The sequence below is a fragment of the Engystomops pustulosus genome, chromosome 1 (genome assembly GCF_040894005.1).
Source record: "Engystomops pustulosus chromosome 1, aEngPut4.maternal, whole genome shotgun sequence".
NCBI classification, from domain to species: Eukaryota; Metazoa; Chordata; class Amphibia; order Anura; family Leptodactylidae; genus Engystomops; species Engystomops pustulosus.
Window position 1 is genome coordinate 148037419 of NC_092411.1, and position 23428 is coordinate 148060846.

The following is a 23428-nucleotide window of genomic DNA, read 5'->3' on the forward strand; positions in this document are numbered from 1 at the left end:
CAAGTACAGGCGGTCCCCTACTTAAGGACACCCGACTTACAGACAACCCATAGTTACAGACAGACCCCTCTGACCTCTGGTGAAGCTTTCTGAATGCTTTACTATAGTCCCCGGCTGCAATGATCAGCTGTAAGGTGTCTGTAATGAAGCTTTATTGATAATCCTTGGTCCCATTACAGCAAAAAATGTTTAAACTCCAATTGTCACTGGGGCCCAAATTTTTTTGTCTGGATCTACAATTATAAAATATATAGTTTCGACTTACATACAAATTCAACTTAAGAACAAACCTCCGGACCCTATCTTGTACGTAACCCGGGGACTGCCTGTAATAACATTTAATTTGCTGAACTGGGAATACCCATTTAATTGTAATGTAGCTTGTTAGTTTAGATGCCAGGAAACGTATCCATTGTATAGAAACCGGTGATTGTTGTGCGTTTTTGTTTTTAAAATCTTTTTCCTATGTCTCTAGAAGAGAATTTTGTTCACAAATCAGTAACAATTCTTCCTCTTTACAGCATCAGGAACAACAGCCAGAAGGCAGGACAGCTACATCCAGTGGGCCACATCTTATTTATACATATGAGGACTGGCAAATACTGGAGGATGCATCATCATTGATAAGCTACTATGTGAAAAGGCAGCCAGCCATCCAGAAGGAGGATAAGGATACTATCCGCCAAGTACTACATCAGTTCATCCCTGAACTTTTTTTCTCTGCTTCCTCATCCTCATGTCAGTCCTTGTTCAGCGCCACCACTGATGAAGGTCTAGCAGAAACTACTCCAGAACCCTCTGTAACTGAACTTCCTGAGCGACGAAGGAAGGCAGCAAATCCTGGGGTAACCCCAGAACCTACTACACCTACGCGTTCTCCTCCTGAGCCGCCACCGAAGATGACGGAAGAAATGTACAGCTTGTTCTTTGCTAATAATAACTGGTATTTCTTCTTTCGGCTGCATCACACACTTTGCTCTCGACTTTTGAGGATCTATCGACAGGCACAGATTCAACTTCTGGAATATCGGACTGAAAAGGAGCGAGAAAAACTACTTTGTGAAGGCAGAAAGGAGAAGTCAAATGGTCCTGCCATGGAACTCCGGCTAAAGCAGCCCAGTGAGAATCCATATTGTGTTTGTAAAAGCTGTACTGTTAGTGCACGGATGACTAGACAGATGTATAAATGCCTAGTGGCATAATATCCAAGGTTTAGTTAGTTGATCTCCCTTCTTGCTTACCCTTAGGACCTACTTATTCCACAAAAAATTTCAGCAGTTGTTTAATAGTATGAAGTCTAAATTGCTTCCATTCAAATTAATGGCTAGCAGGATTAGCCAGGAATAAAATGTCTTCCCATGAACTGTTCTTTGCCATCTTCTGCAGTCCCTTACAGTTGAATGGAGTGTGCATTCACAACCACCAACTCATTACCCAATCTTATGTATGTGGGAATCCTTTGTTTATTGGATCTGTCACTCCGGCTAAATTACCATCTAGGTTCTGTGTGTGTGTTTGGCTGTATTGGACACACCCCTCCTAATTTTATAGGGAGTGTGTACTAACACACACTCTTGTCAAAGGTTCTCTCAACTTTCAAAGAATTTGATCTGTCTTTCTCATAGATCATTCATAGGCTGTTGGGGTTTTTGATGCCCCTCCGCCTCACTACAGATGGCTCTGTGCGTAGTGAAATGCATGTGTCAGGTTACTAATTAAATTACATGGGTGTTTTGCTACCCCATACAGCCACCGCATAGCAGGGCAACATGCAATTGGCTAAAACTGATCGGTGGTGGCAGCAGCAGCAGTAATATATTACTGTAAGCCATGAAACCACTAAGGCTGGGGTCACACCTTGATTTAAAGATGTGCTCAGTGCATATGTCGGGAAAGCTCCAAGCGTATACGCTGTGTGTACACTGACATATATTACCAGATGGAGGCGTAGTTGTTCTGCTCACTTTATGAGCCATCCTTATTGGCCACATAATACTCGAAGCCTATGGGGAGCGAATGCTACGTCCGCCAGCTCCTACTAAGTGGAAACATTGCTCAGGAAGGAGTGCACTGGTGATGTCACTGTCCATATAAGGACAGTCATGTCACTGGGGAAGCACCCCTTACAGCAGCAATCACCAGCTGCTGCCGTCGTACACTCTTCCCACCCGCATTCTGGGGGGAGGTGGAGTCATTGGGCACCATATCCCACTGTATAAGCATATGTTGTAAGTACACATCTGCCAGCCGTGTCTTCAAAACGTATGTAAAAACAAAAACATTGTGAACCCAGCCTTATACTATAGGTCAGCAACCACAGTTTGGCTACAGTAGTCACATTTAGCATATCAGTATACAAAGAGTGTATTTTATTTATTTCAGAATATTCACTGATTTTGTTGTATTTTTAAACTTTTAGTTTATGTTAAATTTTAAATGTTTTTGTGCACACGTTTTTGAGTTTTCACTTAGATTTTTATTTCAGGTGAGGTGGAATTAGAGGAATATTACCCAGCATTTTTGGATATGGTGAGGAACCTTCTAGTTGGAAATCTAGACCCCACACATTATGAAGATACTCTGCGAGAGATGTTCACTATACATGCTTACATTGGCTTTACAATGGATAAACTGATCCAGAACATAACTCGACAGGTGACTGACATTAAATTTACCTGTTATGACCATTTCTCTATTAAAGGGTTGCCTGGATTAACAATAATGTGACTTTGGCTGCTGGCCTCAGATGTCCCATCCAGTACATATTTGGTTGCAGCAGTCATCTAGCATGTCCCCATTACTGGAAATCGGTCACACTGCATTAAGCCAAATTCTGGTTTATTCCAGACAACCCATTTTATATGGTAACAATGTCATGAAATTCAAATTTATGTCCATAATTCTATTTCTTTCTTTCTTAGCTCCATCATCTGGTGAGTGATGAGATCTGTTTAAAAGTGGTGGAGTTGTACTTAAGTGAGAAAAAGAGGGGTGCAGCTGGAGGTAGCTTGGTCACCCAGTGTGTCCGAACATCCAAGGAAACCAGTTACCAGTGGAAAGCAGAGCACTGTATGGCAGATGAGAATTGCTTCAAGGTAATTACAAACACCTTACATAGTACTTATTAGCTGCAAGACTGAAAATAAATTTGTATTTCAGGATTACAAAAGGCCTTGTAGTACTGGGACTGTGGCGTAGTGGAATGCAGCAATCCTGGAATAGAAATGAATGCTATTTTTCACAGACCTGCTACTTGAATAAACAGGCCGCATTCAGACGACCGTAGAGGGACGTACGTTTGTTGCCACTATTCACCATAGTAGTTCATTGGAAGAAATACGCGCACGGGATAGCGTAGTATGTTCTTTGTAACTGGAATTTTTTAATATAAAATATACTCACAAAACATGTAGTTAAAATGCACATATAAAATTGTAATCAGAACGCCAGCTTCACATATTCGCCCGACCTTGGGTTTCGCCAACCTCTTCCGGGGCATTGTAATATATGGTGTATTGTAATAATATGATGAGCAAATGATTCTCAAGATGGAAATTTCAATTATTTCTGGAAATACTCTTGTGTGGTGCCCCTTTTGTGATGCCCAGTTTGTGGCACTGTGAAATGTCGGGTCTCTGATTAGGAAGCCATGTTTCCTAACGCGAGAACCCAACATTTAATCCTAAACACTAGCCAGAAAATACAGCAGGGCTCTGCAATGATACAGCATCATGTGGATTTCAGGCAGAACTTGGAGAGTTACAAAGCATGTGCTAACAAATCTAGTGGCTTGGAGGGGAAATAGAAAACCTAAACTATTTTGCAAGTGACCCTAGTTTGCAAACTACATCCCTCAAGGAAATAATCAAGGGGTATAGTGAGCATTTTGATCTAACAGTTGTTAAAAAAAATTCCTTTTGCCAAAATGAATTCACAACACAGGTTGGACATAAATTGTGAACGTGTTGCGCATAAGGAGGTGGAATATACTAGGTGTCCAACTAAAGTGTTGTCACTCTGAAGTTCTCGGAGGTCTCGTAGTGGTATATAGTTTCCTTCCTAACCCCCTTTTGGAACAGACTCTTTTCAGAGTCTTTCCCTTAGAAGCAGACTTGAGGAATTCACTGGGAACATGTTGCCTTGGCAAAACACATGGGGAGGTACTCGGGCCCTGTCCTCATTGTCCAAATATTAGTAATATGATCTGGCATGACCTGCACATTGGAACAGCACGTAAGAGTTGTACAGTGCCACCTGTACAATGTGCACAGCCAGCGTTTTGTACCATAACTTTGTTTTCCATAGGGTGCTGTAGGGCTTCAGCACCTTCCTAAACCAAAACAAACAGCAATAAAACACTGAATCGGCTAACACTATTCAAGAACAACCAAATTAGTTTCTTACGAATATCAAACGACCTCAACTTGCATTGCCCTTATACCTAAATGATTCTTTTCCATGTCCGCAATGTAAGAAAATCAGTTTGTAAACTTGTATGCAGCTCATCTGTGTCAAATTAATAATGTAGTCCTACATATGCAGTGTTCAAATGTTTTATACAGTGCCTTGCTGGAACATTAATGGAGAGCTCAGTTACATCATTCGGCACTTGATGTCATGTGACCAGGGTGATGTCATCTGAGGTCTTTTACCCCCTAACATTTGCAAAATCATATGTATCTAATTACATGAAATCACTGCATGCCTCCATGGAAACATCCTGTGATTTCATGTGATCAGATGCATATATGTGAAGGACCTTAGATGATGACACCCTGGTCTAATGACATGAAGTGCTGAATGGTGAGAAGAGGCTTGGGACATGGTGAGGAACCACTGGATGCGGCTGAGGAGGTCATGCTCCCTATGAATAGCCGGTAATAGAACAAAGTTTATTTTATGGGCATGTGCGGGGAAACAATTTTAAGCAAAGAGAAGTTTGTCATTTAGTTAATAAGAGCCTAAGGGAACCAGTTACTAGCTGTAATTGTGAAAATTGTGGTGACAATTTTAAACTGCCCTAGAGTCTCTGGCAGGTAGCATGATATGGGCGATTCCACTTCTGGGACTGGCAAACAAGCTTTGTCATCTCAGATGGGAATAATACTTTGTTTATTATACTAGTCTTGACAGTGTGGACCCATAGAAAGTTCCAACATGCCAACTGAGTATTGAAACCTTTATTCCATGCTCTTTTTCCTTTGTAAATAACAACAGTTAACTTCTCGTTTCCTTGTTAGATGATGTTTCTTCAGAGACAGGGCCAGGTAGTCATGACAATTGAGCTGCTTGACACTGAAGATGTGCAGACAGAAGACCCCACAGAAGTACAGGTAAGAACAGTATGAGGGAAATGGTATATTATACATGCTAGGAGTGGAACAATATATGGGGATCTGAAAACAACCTCCTAGTCTAAAGCCTGTTTGTTTTGGCTGGGTAGTTATTTGTACATGCAATTAGTATGGCTATAATATTAGCAGGTAATGCTGCTAATATTTTGTATTCCACCATTCACAGAGAGTTGCATTATGAAACTCACTAGTCCCTTAGCTTACCCACATGTTTGCTTTTTTTATGGCTTAATCACATGACCCTGAGACCCTGATCTGCCCGAACAATTTGCAGACAGATCACGGCCCCCATTGAGGTTTATGGCACCACTTGTGGCACACGACCATCTGAATATGGCCTTAGGTTTATTCATGTATTTTAACCCCTTAAGGACGGAGGGTTTTCCGGCTCATTTCTCGCTCTCCAACTTCAAAAATCCATAACTTTTTCATTTTTCCGTGTACAGACCTGTGTGAGGGCTTATTTTGTGCGTAACAAATTTTACTTTCCCGTAATGTTATTTATTTTAACATGCCGTGTACTGCGAAGCTGAAAAAAAATTCCAAATGTGGAAAAATTGAAAAAAAACCGCACGTGCGTCACGTTCTTGTGGGCTCAGTTTTTACGACTTTCACTCTTCGCTCCAAATAATACGCCTACTTTATTCTTTGGTTCGGTGCGATCGCGGTGATACCAAATTTATATAGGTTTTATTGTGTTTTAATACATTTTAAAAAATTAAACGAATGTGTACAAAAAAGAAAAAATTTTTTTTGCCATCTTCTGACGCTAATAACTTTTTCATACTTTGGCGCACGGAGCTGGGGGAGGGGTCATTTTTTGCGAAATGAGGCGACGTTTTCATTGCTACCATTTTGAGGTCTGTGCGACATTTTGATCATTTTTTATTTCATTTTTTATGTTATGTAAAAAGGTGTAAAAGTCGCATTTCGGACATTTGGGCGCCATTTCCCGCCTCGGAGGTCACCGCCGGCCGTAACCGTTTTTATATTTTGATAGATCGGGCATTTTGGGACGCGGTGATACCTAATATGTTTGTGATTTTTACTAGGGAAAGGGGGGTGATTTGAACTTTTAATATTTTATTAATTTTTTTTTATTTTTTAAACTTTTTTTTTTCTTTTTTTTTTCACTATCTTTTAGACCATCTGGGTACATTAACCCTAGATAGTCAGATCGCTCCTACCATATACTGCAATACTTCTGTATTGCAATATATGGCATTTTTGCAGCACATTCATTACAATGAGCCACTGGCTCATTGTAACGAATCTGCAGCTGCCAGATAGCCTCGTGTCAAAAGAAGACACGAGGCTACCATAGCAACCGATCGCCGCCCCCCGATGACGTTCGGGGGCGTGGCGATCGAAAAAAAGATGGCGGCGCCCACGCGCCGCCGTCTTTTAAACGCCGCCCGCGACTTTGCGGGCGGCGTTTAGAGGGTTAATAGCCGCGATCGGTGCAAGCACCGACCGCGGTTATTAGCGGTGGGGGTTTTGTGCAATATGCAAAAACCCCCACCTCTGTATGAAGAGGACTCAGCCCGTGAGCCCTCTTCATACAGCCCTTATACCTCTGCGCCGTAGAGCTACGGCGCAGAGCGTTAAGGGGTTAATACATGAATTTCTCAGAATGAGGCTTACAATAATGTGCGTGGTAAAGAAATGCCCATTTGTATGTTTGAAACAGTTTAACATTCTTGGACATTCTGCAACAGCTGTATGGCAAAAATATACAAGGAGAAGGTTTAGGAAAACCATAGATAGATATTAATTTCTCCATTTATACGAGAGCGGTTCAATAAGTACCCATGTTTGACGACAGAGGGTGCTCCTGCGGGAAGTTGGTGTTATCATCGATGGCAAAACAAATTGCAAACTGATTAATTAGTTTGAATTTGGCAGCCATGTGAGTAAGACGTGTTTCCTGATTTTTGCTAAGATGGACAGAGAGCAGTATCGTTCAGTAATTTGCTTTTTGTTTTTGATTGGGAAAAAATGCGAGGAGATAAAAGCAAAGTTGGATGCTGTGTATGGGGACACTTTGCCATCTATGACCACAGTTACCAAAAGAAATAAAAGAGATGAGGCAGCACTTCTGGAAAAAGCTAGGTGTTTATTCACCCAATGTGGAAGGTGCGATGTTTCAGCCCCTCAATGGAGCTGTTTTCAAGCTTGAAAATGGCTCCATTGAGGGGCTGAAACGTTGCACCTTCCACATTGGGTGAATAAACACCTAGCTTTTTCCAGAAGTGCTGCCTCATCTCTTTTATTTCCTTTGGCAATAGTTTGCTTACCTTGAGTCCGGTCAGCGGAGGCTTGCACCCACACTGGGACCCTAGTCCCCTCCTTTACAGTGCTGCTCTACCTTCACAGTTGTATGACCACAGTTAGATATTGGTGCAACGAATATAAATGTGGGCGAAATCATTAAAAAAGTCCAGGTCATGATACTCGCTGATCGACAAACGAAAGTGCACAAAGTAGCAGAGGCCGTAGGTGTGTCAACCGGAGCGGCAATTTAATATTTTACACGATAAGTTGGCAATTGAAAAAATTGTCGGCCCAATGGGTGTCTCGATTGCTTGCGGTGGACAACAAGCGGATGCTAACTTCGAAGCAGTGTTTGTAGCAATTTAAGCGAGATCCAAAGGAGTTTTTACGTTGAATCGTCACCGTTGATGAAACCTGAATTCATCATTACACACCAGAAACCAAGCAACAATCCAAACAATGGATTTCTCCCAGTGAATCTACTGTAAAGAAGACGAAGACGGTCCCATCGGCCGAAACGGTCATGACGACGATTTTTTGAACGATCACTGGACAATACTACAGTTATTGGACCGCTTCAACAAAAGATTTCCTATCAATTAGGTTAAGAAATGTCCTTTCTAAAATTACCTACCTGAGGGAGCTAGTAGTTTTGGGGTAAAATCTGGATACAGGTTCACTTTAGTATTCCCACAGAGAAATGATTCACAAATTTACTCAGGATAACAAAATAAGGCATACAGGGGGAGGCATACAGCAGAGGTGTGTGTGTGTTATAGGTAAGTTAGCAGAGCTAAGAGTGTCATTGTGGTTTATAGCCATCTCATTGGGTGTTCTGTATTTGTCAGATACTAGCATAATGTTCAGAAGCTAAATGAATGTGTAGATATACTCTGGACCCTGATACAGCATCTCATGGCATGGATGAATTATGAAGTGTCTGCTTAGAGAGTCCCCACCCACACTCTGGAATTTTACACTGACTGTCAATCTTGTAAAATTGTGAAGTGAATGGTTAAAATGATCTTTGTGTAAACATCACTAGGCGATTCAAATTTGAGAACTTACATTAAAGGGTGCCCATGAAAGAATGTGTGACGCTTATTGCACTGACCCCTTTCTTTGATACTCAGGATCTGTCCCTAATTTGCTTTTTGTCATGTACTTTTCTTTGTATTCTTTGCAGCACTTATCCAACTATGTGGAACAATTCATTAATGTAGATGAACAAAACAGCCAGAGTGAAGGATTTCTGCTGAAGCCAGTGCTTCTACAGCGGTAAGTCATAGTTGAGCACTATGCTCATTTCTAACAATTTAGTTCACCTCCTCTTGGAGTAAGCCGTATATATTGGATTGAATTGTCCTTCACAGAAATATCAGACATTTCCAAAGATGGCAGTGTAGAACTATGCGAATGATGAAGGATGAAGTGAAAAGCTCATGGAAAAGGCTGATGGGAGTGGAAAGTGCCAACAATATGGACTGCCGCTTTAGACTTAATAGTCACAAGATGATGTTTATAGTGAACTCGGAAGATTATATGTACCGCTGGGGAACACTGACTAGAGCCAAAGAGGTATGTAAACTGGTAAAAGCCTAGGATTTAAAAAAGGTAGTTAACCCCTTAATGAAATGTGACGTATCTGTACTTCACATGTCTGTTTAGGGTATATGGAGCTGAGCCCTCTCCATATGTAGTGGGTATAACCTGCATTATGGAGCTAACACCCATAGTTGACATCAAGCGCCACCATCTAATGTGGTCATGGTGCCCCCATCTTGGGTCCAATTGGTGACTAAACAGCCTTGGCCTTTAGTTGGTTGCCAGTGAGTTATAAAAAAAGAAAGCTTCCTCCCTTTGTCAACTTTTTGTTGCTATTTCTTACGAGTAAAGGAGTAAACCCGAAACAGCATTCCAGCCATAACAGTGCTTGAGCCCAGCTATGACTTTGTGGCTTCTCCAACCTGGCAGCAGTGTTTGTTCTAACTGTAACTTTTTTGCCCCTTAATGTGTAGTTCCAGCCAATGGTCTTCCAGAAGCACCATGAAAAGTTTGCTGCTTGGCACAACAGTTGGCTTCAGGAGAACGTCAGTCCCAGAGCAGCTGAACTGGTGCAGGACTGGTTGACTGGAGAAGAAGATGAAGAGATGGTTCCTTGCAAGACTATCTGTGAAGTCTCCGAGGTTCATGGCATGACGGTCACCAGATACAGAGTGCAGTACACACGCAGAGCCTCCTCTCCCTGACATAGGCACTTGTTTTCCTGTCTGCATTTGCTGCTGAAAAACTTTTTTTTTTTTACAGGGCTTGTCTTTTGCTGTTCTTAAAGGGGGGGGGGGTGTCTGACACTAGAAGACATTTATTAAAACCAGTGCCATTACTCTGCAGTTTGTGCTTTGGACACTTTTATTGACTTTCAAGTTCTGCTTCACTGATGCCAAATGTGCGCTAAAGAGGGTCAGCAGACTGGTACTATCAGGATAATTTACATCTGGGGTTGGCTATGGTTACTGATGAATTAAGTTATGGATGGTAAGAATTTCTGGGACTGAACAATTCAATATCAATCCTAAAGGTAATGATGGTTCTAGGGGCATGGGACATTTTTGTTAAAATGATGAAAGTGGTGAATTTTTAATGGTCCAATAATTTCGAAAATAACTCCATGCATTAAATGACAGTTTCACTTGGTGGTAGTGCCTATGCATTTAATACTGCCGACTTAACAGTCTTTAATATTTAAAAAATTATGAAGCGGTGTGATTTCCTTTAAGAATGATCCAAAACGCAAGTATTAACCTTTTTTTTTAATTTAAGGTAAAGCACTTGAAATCATTCAGAATGAGAACTTTTACCCTGGTACCCATTAATCTTTGCACTTTCCAAGCCCAGTATTTCTCAGTAATAATGAAGGGTTGTGGCAGAGTATTCAATAATACAGCAAATCTATAAAAAAAATTGTCTATACTGACCTTATATAATGGTTAAAATAAATCAAGTGCTGTAAGATTAACATTGTACATGTGTGGTTAATACATTATACACTTGTAATAAAGGAAAACTTCAGTCAAGAATAAAAATTTCCTGTATGTATTGTCTACAAACTGTAGAAGGTATGTGCCCATTGTTTGTTGCAGTGTAATTGTGTGGTGTGTTTCACCTTTACAGCATAAAATGTAAATAACAGAGCTGGTACAGCTCAGATATCAGAGGAGGGGACAGCAGGGCTAGTTATCTCTAATCATTGTTTCCTGCAGTCTAGTCCCCCCCCTCCTCCAGGATAAGAAGACTGCCTAATGGTGACTATACATATGTGTGTATGAGTGTAGAAATGTGTTTATACAGTGAGTACGGAAAGTATTTAGACCGCTTTAAGTTTTTCACTCTTTATTTCATTTCAGCCAGTTGGTAAGATCCAAAATTACTTATTTTTGCTCAAGAAAATTTGAACTATAACATGGGCATAAGTGTTAAGCCTCTTTGCTCAGTATTGAGTAGAAGCACCTTCTGAACTAGTACAGCCATGAGTCTTTTTGGGAATGATGCAAAAAGTTTTTCACACCTGGTTCTGCGGATCCTCTGTCATTCTTCCTTGCAGATCCTCTCCAGTTCCCTCATGTTGGATGTTGAACATTGGTGGACAGACATTTGCTTACTGGGTTTAAGGCACAGTTGTTCTGAGGCCACTGCCTTGTTGTTTTACCTGTGTGCTTAGGGTCATTGTCTTGTTGGAAGGTGATTCTTTTGCCCAGTCTGCAAAGGTTTTCATCCAGGATATCTCTATACTTGACTGCATTCATCTTTCCTTTAATTGAAACCGGTTTTCCTGCTCCTGCAGTTGAAAAACATCCCCATAGCATGGTGCTGCCAATACCATGATTCACTGTTGAGATTGTATTTGAAAGGTGATGAGCAGTGCCTGGTTTTCTGCTAGTATACTGCTTAGAATTAAAAGAAATCTACCACTAAACAAGAGTAAAAAAACACCTACACCTACTCCCCTACCTCCAGTGCTGGTCCTTTTAATAATTTTGCAGAGGAAAAAAAAACAGGTCTATGTCGCGCTGCTTTTTGGGTACAACGATTTTATTCAAGGTACAAGAGGTGACTGGACAATGCGTTTCTGGAATGAACCATCCCCTTCATCAGGTCCAAAATGAATTTCCTGAATGTTATGCATCCCAGGGTCTTCACATAGTAATGAGTGAATTAATGTGAACGAGACCTCTAAGCTTTTCAAGACAGGAATTATAGATGTACCAATTAGCGGGCACTTCTCGTGTCACTTTTCAGAGAAATTCTAAAATTCTTAAACTTTCTGACCTCCCTGCATGGACTGACCTGTTCCTGCTGGTGCATACACTGTGGAAAGGTATTGTTTCTGCCTATTCATCCCTCCTTTGCCATGAGTGGGGACGAAAGGGGAGAGATATTGGACATCACTATGGACAACTTCATTGTATGTTTAGTCCTTGTGGTGGTGAGTAAGGCCTCAACCAGGCATTTTTAACTGGTCTGATAATTCCTTATGTTATATGTTTTCTAGAGGGAGTCCCTTGTAAGAAAGCATCTAGGAAGTAAAAGAATGTAGAGTTTGTGGGGAGAGCCTACCTGCCAACTATTCTAAACCGACATGTGAATTATGTATCCCACAGGTGGTGGTGCAGGACCACGTAGCCCTATTAGAATCTATGCACACCCTCATACAGCAGGAGGTGTGAAGATCAGTAAGGTCCTCTAGGAAAGCAAGCACCCCAGACTCCCCGTCTACCACTAGAAGGTTGAATCAGAAACTGAGTTGGGAATTATTTCTGAAGATGAAGAGGATCAGTCAGGGAGACTGTTCTTCCCTGTGGAACATCCTAAGATTGTAAGGGCCACTATGGAACTAGAAGAGGAAAAAGACCAGAGATCAGTTCAGGATATCATGTTCCAGGGATTAGGGGAGAGGAGGAGGAATGTGTTGCTGTACACGAAAATTTTTCGTCCCTCATAAAAGCTGAGTGGAAGAGGCCAGAGCAGATATTTGTACCGAGAGCAGTTAAAAGAAAATATATTTTTGTTAATAAAGATGTAGAGCACTGAGACAAGGCCCCTAAGGTGAATGTAGCCATATCTAAAGAAAAGCCAGAAAGCCTCAGCATTTCTAGCAAACGCTTCCGTGGACACGCTCAGATTATCAGCCAGTTCAACTCTCTCCAGCTCAGTTAGAAGGGCGCTATGGCTTAAGGGATGGAGTGGTGATTTAGCCTCAAAAATTCACCTCTGTAACATCCTGTGTGAAGGTGAATACATGTTTGGTAGAACAGACAAAATCCTTGAGAAAGCCAAGGGGGGGGGGGGGGGATGACTTTCAAGGTTTATAGAATAATGGGAAAAGATCTCGGGAAGTAAATTGGCCTTAAGCATGATCTGAGAAGGCCTCAAGTTGATTTTCAAGTCAATTCGCCCACCACAATTCAAGATTACCATGGGTCTAGGAAAGTTGGCTCAGGAAGCTATGGAAACAGAAATACAATCTCTAATAGCCCAAAATGAGTTCCTTTTGCAGGAAAAGATTTTATTCAACACCGTATCATGTGAAAAAGCTGGATGGTTCTCTATGAACTATAATATAATCTAAATTACTCAACAAATTTCTCAAGATAGAGAAATTTAAGATAGAATCCCTCAGGACTACTATAAACCTTCTTTACATAGATTGCTACATGGCATCAATAGACCTTTCAAATGCCTACTACCATGTCCCATCCACCCAGAATCTCAGGTGTATCTGAGGGTAGCTGTCTGGATGAAAGGATTCCTTGTACATCTCGAGTTCCGGGCCTTGCCTTTTGGGGTAGCAGTAACCCCAAAAGTTTTTACAAAAGTAGTTTCCAAGATGACGACTTTTATAGGGAGGGAACAAGGGACCTTTGTTCCATATCTCGATAACCTACAGTTGTCCAAGGTTCAGGAGACATAGAAACGTCTAGGTTGGCTTGTGAACATCCAGAAATCGTCTCTAATGCCAACAAAATCAAAGATCTTTCTGGGGCTTCAACTAGACTCTTCCTGTCAGAGATCCTTTTTACTGGAAGGGAATGTAGAAAAACTCCAGAAGACAGTTTGGTCTTTACAGTCTCCATACTTAAGTGAGGTGATGACCCTTATAGGTTCCAGCAGTCCTTGGGCTAAACTTCATACTCGTCCCCTGCAGGTGTTTGTGCTAAAGGAATTGGATGGTCGGGACTCCAGCCTGGAGCGGAAAATAGACCTTCCCAAAGACATTCGGGACTCTCTTCTCTGGTGGCTACAAGAAGTGAATCTTCTGAAAGAAATTTCGTACAACGTAACACCAGTTGCTTTCATAAACCAGAAGCCAGTCGCAGATGAACCTGACTTAAGAGATCCATGAGGTAGCGGAGCGACACATAATGGGAAAGGACAATGTGAGGGCAGATTTCCTCAGCTGTCACCAGTTGAACCTGGGGTATGTTGCCTCAGAAGAATATTTATGATGGTGAACCGTCTGTAAGGGATCTCAAGAGATCGACCTCTTTGCCACACGAGAGATTAGACAGGTCAGAAAATTCTGTTCCCTGAACAGGAAGGGCTATACATGGGCTCTGGATGCCTTGTCAGTAACCTGGAAGTTCAGTCTTGCCTATGAGTTTCCTCCCTTGATCCTGATTCCAAGAGTCTTGGAGATAATCGAGCAAGATCATGCAAGAATAATTCTTGTAGCTCCCTTCTGGACCAAACAAGCTTGGTTCTCGACTCCAAGAGACTCCAGACATACTATTTCAGCGTCCGATATTACATTCAGAAATCAACCATCTGCATTTAACTGCATGGAATTTGAGGCTAGTACTACTCAAGAAGAGGCTTACTGAAAAAGTACTATATACTCTGCAGAAGAGTAGGAAGCCAGTAACCTTGGGTATATATTTCTGAATCTGGATGGCTTTCTTCAGGTTCGGTCAGGAACAGGAAGTAGAACTAGAGCATCTAGGTATAGCCGGTATTCTAGACTTCCTCCAAGCAGGTTTAGAGAAGGGCCTTTAAGCGGCAACACTCAAGGCACTGGTTTCAGCCATGAGCTCACTGTTTGATAAATCTTTGACATCACATCCCTATACAGTAAGATTTATTAAGGCAGCTTCCTGATTAACACCATTTAAAAGTTCCTTAGTTCCCCCCATGGGATCTCACTGCAGTATCAAACCCTGTTAATGAAGCAACCCTTTGAGATTGTTCAGATAAGTGACTAACTATCAAAGCAGTATTTCTAGTTGACATCAGGTCATCCAGAAGAGTAGGGGAAATATCAGCACTATCATGTAAAGCCCCTTGCAATCATATCCTGGATAATAGAATAGTGTTATTTACTGAGCCGGCATTTCTACTAAAAGTAGCGTCAAAATTTCATAGTTCTCAGGAGATCAGGTTACCCTCCTCTTGTGCGAATCCAGTTTCAGACAGGGAAAAGGAATTCCATACATTAGATGTCAGGAGAACTGTGATGGCATACTTGGATAGGTCAGCTGAATGGAGACAGTCAGCCTATTTTTACATTATGGAAGACATAGGGGTAGAAAGGCCTCTTCAACTTCTATTTCCAGGTGGATCAAGATGGCCATTACATCAGCCTACATGGCCTCTATACTGCTGGTGCCAGAAAGTCTGAAAGCTCACTCCACCAGAGTGGTCTCTCCTCTTGGGTGGAGGTGTCCGTGAGTCAGATATGCTAGGCAGCAACCTGGTCTTCGCCACATACCTTTTTCAAGTACTACAGATTAGATGTGGCAGGTGCACATGATTTTTCTTTCGGTCACAGGGTGCTTTCTTCAGTAACTCCTCCCTAATTCTTCTGTTACTTTCTTCGGTGATGGTGCTGTCATGATGAAGGGGGAAATCGGTAATTACTTACCGTATAGGATTACTTGTATTACCTGTATAGGATTACCCTCCCCCTCCCTTTTTTTCTGGGGAAGGTTCTTTTTCTATTGTTTCACCTTCATTCATACTTCACAGGTGTAGAAAAAGAAAATAGTTAGTGTAAATAATTGCTTATATGTGTGCAAATTAAATGTTAAGTCTTGTACAGCCTCTGAAATACACTGAGGTATGGATGGAAGGTGTAGTGCTTTAAGTTTTCTGTCCCAGGGGCCGGACCCCTCTCTGCGGTGATGGTGCTGTTGTGGTTCCAAAAAATACAATTACCAGTAAGTAATTACCGATTTGTTGATGAGTCTGAAATGGGTGCCTTTCACATAGTGTGTTCTTGGACCATTCTAGAAGAGTTTTTAAACGCATTGGAAACGCATGGATTTTTGTACATGTAACCATGCGTTTGGCTGGTTAGAACCTGTTTTTCTTCATTTCTGGAAGTGTAAGTAGCTGTGAAACTGACAAAAATTGATGCGTTTTTGGTGCGTTTTTAAAGAATGATCCAAGAACGCACCATGTGACAACACCCTAAAAGTGGTCTACAATTTTAAATAAATGTGGTGCTTGCCATTTAATACGCAAATTAGATACAGATGGCCTGTTTGTGGCCACACATGCCTGCTGGTCTCAGTGGGCTCAGAAACCTAGTGCTTCTCTATGGTCACACAAAGGCAAGTTTTAGTTCCTTGTATACCAACTTTCTGTTTAAATAGAAATAGAGGCTTGCAGAAATCCTCAGAACCTCCTATTGTAGCCTGTTCCAGTTATCTTATAAGGCTGTATAAAAACAGAGTTAGGCTATATTCACACTGCCGTTGCCCGCCCGTACCGTAGCGGCCAACGGCAGTGTACGGGGAGAGGAGGAGGAGGTGAGCGCAGCTCACCCCCGCCCCTCTCCATAGCAACCTATGGCGCACGGCGCCGTATTACGGGAAAAGATAGGACAGGTCCTATGTTTTTCCCGGGTACGGAACGGTACGGTGCCGCACGTGTGCTGCACCGTACCACTCCCGTAGGGTGCCGTGCGCCCATAGAAGTGTATGGGGGACGTATATCGGTATATTGTGAGCCAATGAAACCCTGCCAGGATTAATACATTATGAAAAAAAATATGTGCTAAGTCATTGTATAGACCAAAAGGGATTCCAAAACCCCAGAATAATGACATCCTCAAGTTGGTTAGCAAGGGAAATGCAGTTCCTTTCATGTAATCTAGTTGAGAAAGTGAGGATTTGTAATGAGAAAAAAAACCTCTGGGTGGTAGTTTGGTTACATCTGTGTATGCACATGGTTAGTGTTTGTACAGAATATGGAACGCACTCAGAGTAAGGCCTCTTGCACCCTGCCTTTGTGGGGGGGATGTATATGCAACATCCCCCACTAGGGCTTAGCCTTTGGTATTCTGGGCCCCAGGTGCCTCCAGGCCCCAAGAAGAGTGGCTGGCGGTTGTGGCCTGAGGCACGCTGATGTCACGGTGCTTGGTATGGGGACCAGAGGGCTGTCCTACAGCCTGGCAGGTCTCCCGCAGGCGGTGTGTGCTAGAAATATGGAGGGAGAGGCTGATGTACTGGTTCTCCCTGGGGCAACCCCTAAGTGTAGGATGAGTAATGGATGAGCCCGTGATGGTACAGCCGTATCCAGGGATCAGGCAGAGGCAACATTGTGCAAAATAACTCACGGTTCTTTATTGAACAACAGCAGGCAACGCGCCTAAACGGTCTCACAGCAGATTCTGATTACAGGAGTGGTCACGGAGAGTGGTCCTCAGGAATAGGTCGTCAGCCTGGTGGTAGATACGGAGCTGTGTCCAAACTATGGAAGCTGCAGCTCTGCATTGGAGTCTCCTGACTCTGGTCCTTGGATTAGGTTAAAGGAAACCTACCCATTGAAGTGGCAGGTTTCGGATGGAAATACCGAGCACCAGCTCAGGGTGAGCTGGTGTCGGAGCTGATTTTTGTTAGTGTTTTAAACCGCTGTATTGCGGTTTAAGACACTTTTTTTAAACTATATAGCCGGCACAGGGAGGTACGCGCTCGGCGCTTACCATGCGCGTGACCACATAGGAAGTGAAGGAGAGCCGCGTGCATGGTAAGTGCCGAGCGCGTACCTCCCTGCGCCGGCTATAAAGTTTAAAAAGTGTTTTAAACCGCAATACAGAGGTTTAAAACACTTACAGAAATAAGCTCCGGCACCAGCTGGTGCTCGGTATTTCCATCTGAAACCTGCCACTTCAAGTGGTAGGCTTCCTTTAAGTGTCAATACTGAAGGTGTACTAAACACTGTCTCTCTCTTCACTCTGTCTCTGCAGACTGACCATGTGTTCTAAAGTCTGTAAAACAAGTGGAGTGATCACTTGCACCATATCTTGTCCAAATGGGTCTCTAATTTGGGAGAATAGCATAAACCTCTTCCTTAGTGTCCAAAGCTCAAATGAATCAATTTATCAAGCATGATAAACCAGGGGCACTTATATATCCCATTACAGTGACTGTGGTAATCTTATATTTGTTATCCATGGCCTCCTTCCTTCTAAAATCAACTTTTAAAACTGTGCTAATGAGCCAAAAAAGGCCTATGGGCTTGTTACAGTTGCGTGCTGTGCTCTGGATTCACAGGCCGTTACACTGTGCAATAGTTAGCTAGTTCTCACAGGTGAACTACAGGAGTTGGCACTTGGCTGGGAGCTATGATTAACCACACCCCTAATCATGTAGCTCTGTCCTTTATGTGATAACACCCCCTTTAAACCCCCTAAAAACTTGGGTTAATATGCAGTGGAGATTGTTGGCTTGCAGTCTAAAAACGATTCCCTATGTAATTACATAGGGAGCTGTTCAGGAACCAGAAGAGCCTCTCTCTAATGACCCAGCTCACTAAAAACAGCCGGAAGGACCACTGTTGAGTTTTGCCCCTGTTCACACAACCTCAGGTTCTCTAATTACTTTGTGGATTTTATTAGTGAGTTCAAAGAAATCACACCAAGACGAAGTATGGTATAATATCTCAATCTCTGCGGAGCAGTGTTGCGATGCAAGGCTAGGCAGATGTCAGATGCTTTATTTGCATCACAAAGGATTATACAGAAACTTTCAGTGGGGCAGGACCTGGGCTTGGTTAGTTAAAGATAAAGAAGTAATGTCCATAGTTCATTGGTTAGTAAATTATCACATGGGCATCGCAGAAACAAAAGATGTCTCTTTCCCTGGAATAGGTAGTATTGTAAATCAGCCCATGGAGTCTTACATTCTTTTTGCTGCACAGCAGTGTGTTATTACACTTATCAATCTTCATCCACAGTTGAGCGTCCTCTGAGTTTCAGAATTTAGCAAGCATATAAAAATAAAAGCATTTTTATAAATTATACAGCAAAACTTCACACCACTACTTTGCTGCAGCAGGTCTCACTCTTGCCCTCTCCCCCTGCATTGGCAGTAATCTCAGCAGTGGTGAGAATACAGAGAGGGCTTCTTCAGACTTTAACAGCATATGATACACAAGAACATGTTTTTGTTTTGTTTTTTTGACGGTGTGATTTGCCGATTTTTTTTTTTATGACTTTTGAGGTGCATTTTTAAGCAAGTATGTAAGTAAGGGATAGTTGTACCTTGACTTGCACCTAAAAAGTCTCTAATTTGTTTAATAATATGGGGTGTAATAAGGGACAAATAAAATAAAAAGCCCTGCCCTGAATCCCTGCCAGCTGTGTCCCCTGGGTGTGTTCATCTCGGAGCCAAGTCCTCCACCCCTACTGTGTAAAATACTTCACTTCCTTCACTTTGAAAAAACCCTGCATCCAGTCATTGCAGATTGCCATAAGAAGAAGCAGAGGTGGGGAGGCAATGACTAGAAGATATTTTATTTTAAAGTGAAGGAAGAGAAGCATTTTATACAGGAGGGGCGGGGGACCCAGCTTTGTCATGAACACACCCAGGGGACAGAGCTGGCAGGGAACTTGGTATACTTTAATATAATTATTATTTGATCCACACATGAAAGAATTATCATAAAAACGGTTTAGGTATATGCTATTAATAAGTCTTCATATGTTCGCATAAATGAATGTATTTTCCCCAAAAATGTAACCGTTTCTAAATGTCACTTCTATTTTGTTTTAACCCCTGTGAAAAACTTAAAGGGTTAATAGAAGTTGTTTTACATACGTTGAGGGGTATAGTTTCTATAGTGAGGTAATTTTTGGGGTTTTACTATTATTTAGGCCTTTTCAAAGTCACTTGAAAGCTGAGTTGTCCCTCAAAACGTGAGTTTTGGCTAAAGTTCTAAGCCTCATAATATCCTAGAAAAATGAGAGGATGCATAAAATATCACTCCGACATAACTAACATTTCCGGAATGTCTGCTTTATCTTATTTTTTGGGTATTTTAACTATCTGCTTGGAAAGCAGAACATTTAAAACTTTTTTCAGAATGAAACGCAAAACTTATCACTTAAATTTTACAACTAGCTTGAAGTACAACATCTCATGAGAAAACAATCTCAAAATCACCTGGATTTGTTAAAGCGTTCTGAAGTTTTAATCAATTATCGTGATACATGTCAGATTCTAAAAATCCAGTTTGGTCATTAAGCTGAAGACAAGTGCCAGTGTTAATAATATTAATCTCTATTTATGTAGCCCCATAATATTCAGCAGCGCTTTACAAATCTAGGGGATATATACAAATATAAAATATAGTGTACAGGATGTACTAAATGAGTGAGGGCCCTGCTTGCAACAGCTTACAGTCTATGAGGATGAAGGGGTACATTATTACCTTTATTGTTTCTTGCTGAACTATCATTTGAGAGAGAATTCCATTTCCATCCTTATGCAAATTTACATCTCCTATGCACTATAGACTTGCACATCAACACTACATCTGACACAATGAGGGTCATTTACTAAGGGCCCGATTCGCGGTTTCCCGACATGTTACCCGAATATTTTCGATTTGCACCTTTTTTCCCTGAATTGCCCCGAGCACCGGCGTGCACGTGACGGAAATTGGGGGCGTGGCCGAACGAAAACCCGATGGATTCGGAAAAACGCCGCATTTAAAAAAAAAAAAATTTCGCTCGACACGCACTTACCTTCACTCGGCCCGGCTTGGTGAACTCCAGTGCATTCAGCGCAGCAGCGACACCTGGTGGATGTCGGAGGAACTGCCTTAGTGAATTGCTGGAAGACCTGAATCCTCCACACAGAACACGCCGCTGGATCGCGACAGGACCAGGTAAGTAAATCTGCCCCAATGAATAGCATTCTCCCTGAAATTGCATATATCTGTAAAACATAAATAATAATATTTCTTTATTTATATAGAGTGCACACAGATTATGCAGCGCTGCACAAAGCATGTCAAATTGAACCCTGTCCCCATGGGGCTCACAATCTAATCAACCTACCAGTATGTTTTGGAGTGTGGGAGGAAACCAGAGGACCCAGAGGAAACCCACACAAACACAGAGAGAACATACAAACTCTTTGCAGATGTTGACCTGGGTGCTGCATGTTATGTGGAAATCCATCATAATGACAAAAATCTGTGAATTTCTTGTAAGATCTTTATGATCTTATGAAAAAGGCTCCTGTAGTACTTGTAACATTTCACTTTCACCAATTTACACTCTGCTTTTACGGTGCGTTCACACGTTGATGTTAAAACTGCATTGCAATCAGCTTTGAGGTGGTTTTAGGTGCAATTTTGTCAATTTAACAGGTGAAAAACATGAACTGAACGGGTGAAAGACATTTGTGGAACAGGTTTCTCCTTCAAAATCAAATTCACTCGTTCACTTCATGTCTTTCACCTGTTCAATTGACAAAACTGCACCTAAAACCACCTCAAAGCTGATTGCGATGCAGTTTTAACTGCAACGTGTGAAAGCACTCTTACTTTAATCCGTTAAAATTATTGGTAATTTAGCTCTTTCTTCTTTTGACACAAGAGGGCAGTATCTCACCAGGTCAAAGTGATGATTGTATAGTGTTATCCACAACTAGCATTACTGGAGCTCTAAAGTTTCTACAGTAGTATGTGGAATCCCAGAAAACAGAATAGAATTTACATCAGTCATCAATAAATTTATACATTGATTTATATGTTCATCAGTCCAATAAATCTGTGCCCCAGTTAATTCCTATGTGTACATCTAATGAACTGGCAATGAGATGCTAATAATAATAATAATTGTTTATTTATATAGCGCACACAGATTACACAGCGCTGCATAGAGCTTCCCAAATCAGTCCCTGTCCCCAATGGGGCTCACAATCACCTACCAGTATGTTTTGCAGTGTGGGAGGAAACCCACGCAAACACAAAGAGAACATACAAACTCTTTGCGGATGTTTACCCTGGGACTTGAACCCAGGTCCCCAGCGCTGTAATGCTAACCACTCAGCCACTGTGCTGCCCATATATCCTTGCAATGTGCTATGTTCAAGCATACATTGCTTGTTCAGCTATTTCTCTAGACTCCCCTGAATGGGATAGAAGCTGCTGCTTACAATGTCCAATATTTTAGTTAAAAGGCAATCATGCTCAGCCTCCGCTTTCTGTTGCCAATACCAAGGTGGTGTAAGAAAACTTCATAATACGCCATTAAAAGCTGCAAAGAGCACAGTCTGAAGATGAGACCACATGGATTAACTGCACGGCCATCTAGTTCCATGGTTTGAGTAGTAACTACTATAACAGTGGTGCTTCTAGTTTCTTCACCTAGTTTCTTCACCTAATTTGCAGCTATTTCCATCCATTATAGGACCTTATCTGGATTTATCTATAAGATGAAGGCCCATGGAGTAACATTAATGGTAAATTAAACTCTTTCCATTTCTAGTTATGTCCCTTCTGTGTCCGCACATTACCCTCTTCTAGTCACCAGACCTCTATGATGGCTCCTCACTGTCCCCAGGCCTGCAGGGCCATGACTCATTCAATAAACCATTTGCTTTTTAAAGGATACCATGGGATTGTTAAGTCACTGGTATCATCTGTTTCCATACACACAGGCAAGTTTTGTATACAATGTCAGTGCTTGTGAAAATGGCCCCCCTGAGACCCGGCTCATACAAACAGGCCTTTGTTAGGGGCTGTAGGGGGTGGATTTACATGCTGGTCTGGTTCACATTATAGTCTCCCTGTCATAAGCATATGTGACACTCCTTCCAACAGAGCCACTCTACACCAAAATGACCTAATTGTGAGGCTATATTTATGTAAATGTTCTTATAAAAGCAAAGAAAATTTAATGTAGTATGACTTCACAAGCACATGCCTGTACCCTGACCTTCAGCTGATAGCACTGTGGTACTTTTACACTTGATCAAAATCCCTGCATTTTCTATCCAAGCTTTTCTTTACATGCCTGATTTAGCAGGCAGAGAGGGCCTGTAAACACAATTATGTGATGCTGGCCAGGGGCCCTGGCAGCTCAAATTCTGGGCTATTTCCAGGTTACAGTGACCCAGGAATTTAACCTCTTTTTTTTTAACATAAAATAGGTTATGAGGTCCAGGTGAACAATTCCTGAATTTATTGTTGCCTTTGTAGTGCACTCTGTAGTATGGTACCTTTTGAAGTGTAGTAGCTTTTGCCCCATCGAGAGTATGAAGCTGAGTTTTAGACTTCGCTGCTTTATGCCCATGTGAGGAGAAGGGTAAACAGGAAGATGTGAGGCTTACTCCATGACTTTGATGGTTCCATGAACCATCAAAGTCTGCTGACATTCATCTGACTTGGCTGCTTCTTGGAGACACGTACATTTTTAAACTTTATTTTATACTCAATGGTACAAAAAATCTATAGGACCCTGTAGTCATGTGGCTATCTCAATACCCGATGACAGGTATTCTTTAAGTGTT

General features: G+C 41.8%; 1 protein-coding gene across 1 annotated transcript in view; it reads left to right on the forward strand.

The window, feature by feature from the left end:
• The window catches only part of SIN3B (SIN3 transcription regulator family member B), a 33532-nt gene extending 22888 nt beyond the window's left edge, over positions 1 to 10644 (forward strand). The window contains exons 14-20 of the mRNA XM_072156615.1: positions 522 to 1119; positions 2486 to 2655; positions 2922 to 3095; positions 5241 to 5333; positions 8815 to 8906; positions 9002 to 9206; positions 9647 to 10644. Coding sequence (XP_072012716.1) covers positions 522 to 1119; positions 2486 to 2655; positions 2922 to 3095; positions 5241 to 5333; positions 8815 to 8906; positions 9002 to 9206; positions 9647 to 9877 — 1563 coding nt within the window. The 3' untranslated portion in view covers positions 9878 to 10644. The remainder of the gene's footprint in view (positions 1 to 521; positions 1120 to 2485; positions 2656 to 2921; positions 3096 to 5240; positions 5334 to 8814; positions 8907 to 9001; positions 9207 to 9646) is intronic.
• The last annotated feature ends 12784 nt before the right edge of the window (positions 10645 to 23428 follow it).